The sequence below is a fragment of the Miscanthus floridulus genome, chromosome 6 (genome assembly GCF_019320115.1).
Source record: "Miscanthus floridulus cultivar M001 chromosome 6, ASM1932011v1, whole genome shotgun sequence".
Taxonomy (NCBI): Eukaryota; Viridiplantae; Streptophyta; class Magnoliopsida; order Poales; family Poaceae; genus Miscanthus; species Miscanthus floridulus.
In genome coordinates this window covers 46,753,240-46,761,751 of record NC_089585.1, presented here as the reverse complement: position 1 = coordinate 46,761,751, position 8,512 = coordinate 46,753,240, and the positions used below count along the sequence as shown (strand labels likewise).

The following is an 8,512-nucleotide window of genomic DNA, read 5'->3' as shown; positions in this document are numbered from 1 at the left end:
TTAATAAGCATATAGGAAAAATTAAGCTTAAGAGAGGATACATTAGCATTTTTGCTCTTGTTGGTGCATTCTTGCTCTTTATGACCAACTTGCTTGCAACTAGTGTAAAACCGACCATTGTTCTTCACAAAACTTGTCTTGTGAGAAGGAAAGGCCGCCTTGCCTTTCTTGGGGGTGTAGCCCAATCCCTCTTTGTAGAGAGAAGCTCTTTGGCTACCCAAGCACATAAGCAAACGGTCCTCACCACCATAAGCCTTAGCTAAGGTGTGAGTGAGCTTAGTGACCTCCTTTTTGAGGTTCTCATTCTCAACCACTAGTGAGGCATCACAAGTGAGACCATCACTACTAGATGAGGTAGAAGTAGAAGTGCTACAAGAAGGGTTAGTAGTAGCAACGATGATAGACATAGATAGTGATGTATCAATTAAATCACAAGTTACACCTACATCACAAGTTTCAACATGCTTCTTTTTATCTTGTTCATTAAGCAAAATAGAATGAGCTTTTTCAAGATTTTTGTGAGCCTTGTCAAGCTTCTCATGGGCTACCTCTAGCTTCTCATGAGTTGCTTTGAGCTCATCAAGGGCTTGCTTAAGGGCTTTTACCTCCTTATTCAAGCTCTTGCATTTCCTTCTCTTAATGTCAAAGTGTTCTTTAGCATCCTCTAGCATGTCAAATAATTCATCCTTAGTAGGTTCATCATCATCACTATCACTATCATTTTCATTTTCATATTCATTATCATCAATATGTTCTTCATCACTTTCATCATCACAAGATTGTACCTTAGTGGCCTTAGCCATGAAGCATGATGAAGATTCAAAGAGAGAAGGCTTCTCATTGATGGCAATGCTTGCAAGAACCATCTTCTCTTTCTTTTCCTTCTTGTCCTTCTTCTTGTTCTTCTTGTTGTCATCATCATTGTCACTATTGTATAGGCATTGAGCAACAAGATGATCTTTGCTTCCACACTTGAAGCATCTTCTTGACTCTTCTTTGTTCTTGGATGAAGACTTCTTTCTTCTAGCATGGTAACCCTTCTTCACCATGAACTTGCCAAATCTCTTGACAAATAGAGCCATCTTCTCATCATCATCATCATCCCATGATTCATCTTCTTCACTTGATGTTTCTTGCTTTGCTTTGCCCTTGGATGATGTGCCGAAGGTTGTTAAGCCTCAAATAACGGTGACCTCGGCTCTGATACCACTTGAAAGGTCCTAATGGCTAGAGAGGGGGTGAATAGCCTAATAAAATTTCTACAACAACACTTAACAAAATGGTTAGACAATTATGAGGTGAAGCAAGTGTTGCGCTAGCATACGCAAAATACAAGCCACCTACCACAATTCTAGTTTAGATAGTGTTAATTCACACAAGAGCAATGACACTAACCTATGTTAGTGTGCTCTCAAAGGCTAACTAAAGAGCCACACCAACTAAGCATGCAAGCTCTCACAACTAGCTACACTAAAGAGCTTGTCAACTAGTTTGCGGTAAAGTAAAGAGAGTGATCAAGAGGGTTATACCGCCGTGTAGATGAAGAACCAATCAATCACAAAGATGAATAACAATGAAGACCAATCACCTCAGAATCAATGATGAACACAATGATTTTTACCGAGGTTCACTTGCTTGCCGGCAAGCTAGTCCTCGTTGTGGCGATTCACTCACTTGAAGGTTCACGTGCTAATTGGCATCACACGCCAAACCCGCAATAGGGTGCCATACAACCAACATAAGATGAGGATCACACAAGCCACGAGCAATCCACTAGAGTACCTTTTGGCGCTCTGCCGGGGAAAGGTCAAGAACCCCTCACAATCACCACGATCGGAGCCGGAGACAATCACCACCCTCCACTCAATGATCCTCACTGCTCCAAGTCGTCTAGGTGGCGGCAACCACCAAGAGTAACAAGCAAAATCCGTAGCGAAACACGAACACCAAGTGCCTCTAGATGCAATCACTCAAGCAATGCACTTGGATCACTCCCAATCTCACTATAATGATGAATCAATGATGAAGATGAGTGGAAGGACTTTGGCTAGGCTCACAAGGTTGCTATGTCAATGAAAATGGCCAAAGATGTGAGCCATAGCCGGCCATGGGGCTTAAATAGAAGCCCCTACGAAATAGAGCAGTTGTACCCCTTCACTAGGCACACTGCGCTCTGACCGGACGCTCCGGTCCACTTGACCGGACCCTGGACTCAGCGTCCGGTCCACATATGAACGCCACGCGTCATCAGCTTCAAACGTTGTTCGTCAGATTTCAATGGCTACGAAGTTGACTGGACACTCCGGTAAAAACTGACCGGACGCTGGAGCCACTGCAACCGGTCGAGTATAGTAAGGGTCAAAAACTGGTTTTCCTCGACCGGACATGTCCGGTCCACCTCGACTGGACACAGCCCAATGTCCGGTGGTAAACCCTAGCCTCTGTACTGTCGAGTCAGCATGACCGGACGCAGGCAGTCAGCGTCCGGTGCTTTTAGACCTAGCGTCCGGTCAGTTGACCGACGCCAGCGTCTTCGCGACCAACTCCTTTTCACTTCTAACTTGTCCACCCTTGCTCCAATGTGCCAACCACCAAGTGTATCACCTTGTGCACATGTGTTAACATATTTTCACAAATATTTTCAAGGGTGTTAGCACTCCACTAGATTCTAAATGCATATGCAATGAGTTAGAGCATCTAGTGGCACTTTGATAACCGCATTCCGACACGAGTTTCACCCCTCTTAATAGTACGACTATCAAACCTAAATGTGATCACACTCTCTAAGTGTCTTGATCACCAAAATAAAATAGCTCCTATGGATTATACCTTTACCTTGAGCATTTTGTTTTTCTCTTTCTTCTTTTCAAGTTTAAGCCCTTGATCATCGCCATGTCATCACCATTGTCATGTTATGATCTTCATTGGCTTCTCCACTTGAAGTGTGCTACCTATCTTATGATCACTTGATAAACTAGGTTAGCACTTAGGGTTTCATCAATTCACCAAAACCAAACTAGAGCTTTTAGCGGGCCCTCCGCCGGGCTCCTCTACCATCACCGCGACCCTACTGCTCCTTCTCGAGGGTGTCTCAGAGCTGCTGTAGAAGGAGTCAATCTTGCTCGACCTTGGTCTAAAGCTCACGGAGTTGCTCCAGGTCCGAGTGTCGAAGTTGTCCGAGGGCGAGGCTCTCATTCCACGCTGCTAGTGGGACAACGTGTGAGGGTGTAGCATCACCTGCTCCCTGGTGAAGCAGGGTACGGTTGCCTGCCCCCTCGTCCTCATCGCCCGTGCTCGGCATCCCGAGTCCGACATGGAAGCACTCATGAGTGGGATCATAAGTGCCTTCGTCGTCAGAGTAGGAGTAGCCAAAGCAGTAGTCACTCGTGGCTAGTAAGCGGTGCATGGCTTCAGGGTCACAAAGTCTGGAGAAGTCCGCTTCGGCCCACGCCTCGTCTTCCTCTGAGGAGTCAGCGTGGGTGTGAGTCGAAGTCGTGGTACTGAAGTCGAGGGGCGAAGCGTTGGTGGTGTCCTGAGGGCTCTGCGTGAGCAGAAGCGTAGGCGAAAGTATAGGTGGTGGCGGCATTTCTCAACCCGAAGGGGTACGGGGATTGTGCTATCGCCAGGCTTTGCTCCACCAAAGTCGACTCCTCAGGAGGTGGCGGGGCCGAGCTTGATGACGGGGCGTCATCGTGCACCACCGACGCCTTTCCCTTGTCTAGGCTCAGGCTAGACAGGTCCCCAACCAGGGACCTTGTGCCAACAGCTGGGCATAGGATACCGGTAGAGCGTGGCGTGTCGCCCTGAGTTCGCATGGTGTCGGGGTGGCCCCGCTCGCGTCGTGCCTGGCGAGCACGACGAGAGTGGCCGCCCGGGCGCCGCCTGCACCTAGGCTGTGGGTGCGTGATGTCATCGGTTGGTGGGGCTCGGGCTATGAGAAGTACCATATCGTACTCACATCCTAGAGACATGAACTCTAGGCTCCCGAACTAGATCATCGTGTCGAGACACAGTGGTCGTACGGGATCTACCATCCGGAACTTGTTAGGAAGATAAAGCTGACACACAGAATCCCTACCTAGCGCACCAACTGTTGGTGTTTTGGATCGGCGGGCCCTCAACCAACTAGTAAAAATATACTGCGTGCCCCTAATCCTAGATGGTGATACAAAGAGACATAAGGTTTATACTGGTTCGGGTAATAGGTGCCCTACGTCCAGTCTGAGATATCGATCTTGTATTCCTTGCACCGAAATGCTTGTAGTAGGGGGTTACAAGCAAGGCAAGAGAGGGAGCTAGTCTCAGGTCTCTGCGTGGAACGACGTGGATTGCTTGAGACGTTGGTCTCAGGCGGTGGGGAAGCGTGCGCGTCACAGAGCGTTGAGCGTGTGTTCGTCTACCTCGTGAACCCGTCTATGCCTGGGTGTGTGCGAGCGTGAGAGTAAGTCTGTTCTCCTCTATGTGTTCGTCTATCTCGTGTCCTCGGGCCCCCTAGAAATGGCCCCGATCCCTCCCTTTTATAGTTGAAGGGGGGACAGGGGTGATACATGTGTTAGCTACGCGGCGTCGTGCGAACAGAGGCGGCATGTCCGAGCCCTGTAGCCTGTTACTATGGTGGCATGGTTGATGGAGTGGTCCTGCCCTTGAAGTGCTGGAGCAACGTGCCGGTCACATCCGATCTTGTGCGACATGGGAGCTCTAGTGATAGCTTGACGCAGGGCCTGGCAAGCGACGTGCTGGTTGCTGTGTGTTGACTGCGTGAAGAGCCGAGGCTCAGTTTGCGCCGAGGCCAAGCCGTCATGGGGGGCTCGGTGGGTGCGAATCCCGAGGTTGCTGAGACCTTGAAGTAGACTGCCGAGGCGTGAAGGGAGCAGTTGGTCCTGTACACTGATTCCGAGGCTATAGTAACCCAGACCAGACTCCGCACGCCGCGTTGTCCCTAGAGCAGGAGTTAGGTAGCACAGTGCAGTACGGGCGCCAGTCGTGGGCACAGCACCGAGCACAGCGGCCGGTAACCCCTGCCCTGTCCTGTCCTGGACGGCATGGCTTTGATGTGACTGGCGTCCAGTCGGCCACGCCGCTGTGTCGAGCCGTCATTCGACTGATATCGTGGGAGCGGTTGAACGCGCCGGGCGGACGTGACATCTTGTCCGAGAAGTTGGTCGAGGCGGAGGCGACGGGGTTGTTTTGCTGAGCCGGCCTTGAGCGAGGCGGAGAATCGGCGTCTCGTCCGAGGCTATACGCGCGGGGCCTCGAGCGAGACGGAGAATTGGTTCCCCAGTCGAGGCCTTTCGCGTGAGACCTCGAGCGAGGCAGAAAATCGGTAGATCGTCCGAGGCCTCTCGTGCGAGGCCCCGAGCGAGGCGGAAATTCGGTAGGCCGTCCGAGGCCTCTAGCGAGGCGGAGAGTAGGTGGCTTCGGACATGGCCGGGGTTTAGCCAATAGTTGTCCCTTGGCTTTGATTTTGATGGGGTCTAAGCGATTTTTTCGATTGTTGCTTAGGGGACCCCTTCTCATGGTACCCGACACTCAGGTTCTTCTTCCTAAAGCCGTTGATGAGGACCTCCGCCGTGCTGTCTGGGCCCAACAGGTTGTTGTTGGCCTCCGTCTCGTTGGACACGCGCCCGTCCCGCCGCCCCGCGGGCACTTGATAGAAGAGCTTGCCCGTGAGGTTCACGCTGTCGCGGGCCGCGAACGCCAGGATATCGGCGCACGACACCGTGCGCGGGCAGCTCCGCTCCACGGCGGCCTTGGTGGCGTCGATCACGTCGAAGCCACGCAGGCTCGGGTTGTTCGCCAGGGATTGACGCTCCGTGTTGCCGCCGGCGGGGTTCACGGACAGGAGCACGGAGGCATCGCAGCCCTGTGGAATGATGGGTCAAAAGCCAACCACCAAAGTTTAGTTTTCAGTTCTCACCATGATTAGTAAATGTGGCATTATATTAACAGTCAAGCAGGTGGCACCGTGGCATTAATTAATTATTCACACATTCAGGATTGAGATTAAGGGTCTTTTTGGCACAGCTTATGTCGGTTTCGGCTTCATCTATTTTGTGCAAATCGAGGTACTCTAGCGTGAAGCCGTTTTGTAAGCCGGAGTTAAAATAAACTAGAAGCCGAGAAAAGCTAGTTTTTCTAGCTTAACCGGTTTTGGCTTCATCGGTGAAGCCGTTTTGGATGAGCCCTACCAAAATTGTCTGTGGATAACACGTAGTATGCTTCAACGCTGAACATTCTGGACTGACAGTATAAAACCACGAACCAACACGTACGGATCTCAATTATTCAGCTCGTCAAATTGTTTAAACAACATGTAAACAAGTGTTGCCGTGTTGGGCAATAGAAGTATCAATCTTAGTACTCCTACGTATATTATATATATATATATATATTACCTGTTGGACGGCATCGATATTTGTATCTATATATGTACTTCCTTCGTTGTACTTAGTAATTATAAGACCTTATGACTTTTCAAGATACATTGTTTTTATTACGTATTAAGATATACACTGTATCTAGATATATAATAAAAATATTATATCTAAAAAATCAAAAATGGTTTATATTTTGACTGGAGGGAGTACATGTCTAGTGGTTGTACCGATGTACAAGCAATGACCAATGACTTGTTCATAGAAAAAATTCAACGTTTTATATCATAATATATCCTTAAAGACTAATTCAACAGTTGATCAGGCCGGGAGCATATGCTGCCAGGATCCAAAACTGAGCTTTCGTTGCTGTTGAACGATCTATTATTCAAGAGAAGAAAGTTTGAGAACGATAACCAAGACATGTGCACGTGTTCCCTGAAGCTTAGGGTTTTGTTTGGATTATTTTTATGATAGAGACAAACAACCCCTTTCTGTTACCTACACTGATTGAACAGACTAAAATTATTATTGTTGATGGAACTTTTACGTAATCTGTGGCTCACAATACGTTGAAGACCGTGTTAGGGCTTGTTTGATGTTCATGTATGCCCGAATGCCTATATTCCAGCTAGATGCATGCTCCGCATCCAGCCAATGAAAGTACTTTAAAGCTTTTGAATTTCCCCGTTACAGGAAGTTAAACAAGTACTCCATCCATACCAACCATAAAAATGTCGTTTATGGTTATGTATAGGTCGATCTTTCTTAAATTTGACTAGAATTAGGCAATAATTGAATCTTTTGAATTAAAATTCATTCTAATAATCACAATTTAGGCACAAATCAGTTAAGTTAGCATTTGCATGCTGCCATTTGCCACATAGAGGAGGTACTTATTATGTACTGCACTTCTGCTACAGGTAAATGAGTCGAAGAGCGTGGTATAGGTTGCAAAGCCGAAACGAGTATGGGAATTGACCGAACCTATTTCTATCTCTCACCCATGAATTTAATAAGACAGATTTATATTTAAACTTTGAAAGTTCTAGGATGTCAAATTTTCAAACCAAATAGCCTAGTTCATAGAGTAGATATTCTAATTCCTCCAAAACGAAAGGATCTAAACGGACCATTATGTAAAATATTAGCAACATTTGTAAGTTTATTGTCAAATATATTGAAAGATTAGTCCAACAATTTTTATTATGTATGGTAAATATTAATAATTTCTTGTATACATTTGGTCAAAATTATTTTTTTGACTTCTTATGAAGTGAATGACACTTTTTTTTTAGGACAGACAAGGAGTACACCAAGAGGATTTCAGTTGAAAATTTTATTTGTAGCATTCCCATCCTCTTACGTGCCTAACTTATATACAATATATTGGTCAAAATTAATACGTTTGAATTTACCGCAACTATTTCTTGGATCATGCTGTACTTTATATTTTCTTTTTCGTTTCTTGTTCACAGGAAGAATATTATATGAGATATATTTCCATCTCTCATTGGTGGACACCACTTGCACGCATGTTTATTGTGTATATATAGTATGTCTTTTACACACGTACCCTGACAAAGCAGTCATGGAAATGGAGGCGGATGAGCCCGGGTGCGACGCCGGAGTTGTTGGCGAAAGCAGCCGTGACGACCTGACGCACGAGCGCCTCGGCGTTGGGGCAGGTGGTGTTGTCGAACCCCACCTTCAGCTGGGCGCAGCTCGCCGTCGGCAGGAGCAGGCACACGGTGGCGACGCACACCACCAGGCCGGCAAAGCCGCCGCCGCTCGTCTTCATCCTCTCTCCCGCCCTTGCCAGAATATGGTAGTTGTGTAAGTCTCAGTCTCAACCACACTACTAATTATGAGCGGGCGGTTTAACTCAGATGGTTCCGCCAACGTTTAGGGGGGTGTTGGGTTATCCTGGTAGATATTCGGATGGTAATTAGGAGAACTAAACATAAGTTAATTATAAAACTAATTACACATATTGCGACTAATTTACGAGACGAAATTATTAAGCCTAATTAAACCATTATTAGCATATATTTACTGTAGCACCATGCAATCAAATCATAGACTAGTTAGGTTTAAAAAATTCATCTCGTAAATTAGTCGTAATCTGTGTAATTAGT

At 47.0% G+C, this 8,512-nt stretch overlaps 1 protein-coding gene across 1 annotated transcript; it reads right to left on the bottom strand.

Moving 5' to 3' along the window:
• Positions 1–5,434: 5,434 nt before the first annotated feature.
• On the bottom strand, positions 5,435–8,286 carry LOC136460559 (peroxidase 1-like). Its single transcript, XM_066460213.1, has 2 exons — positions 7,951–8,286; positions 5,435–5,863 (listed from the first exon to the last, which is right to left on the bottom strand). Exons 1-2 carry the CDS (start codon positions 8,173–8,175, stop codon positions 5,435–5,437), a joined length of 654 nt encoding a protein of 217 aa, XP_066316310.1. The 5' UTR covers positions 8,176–8,286.
• Between the last annotated feature and the right edge of the window lie 226 nt (positions 8,287–8,512).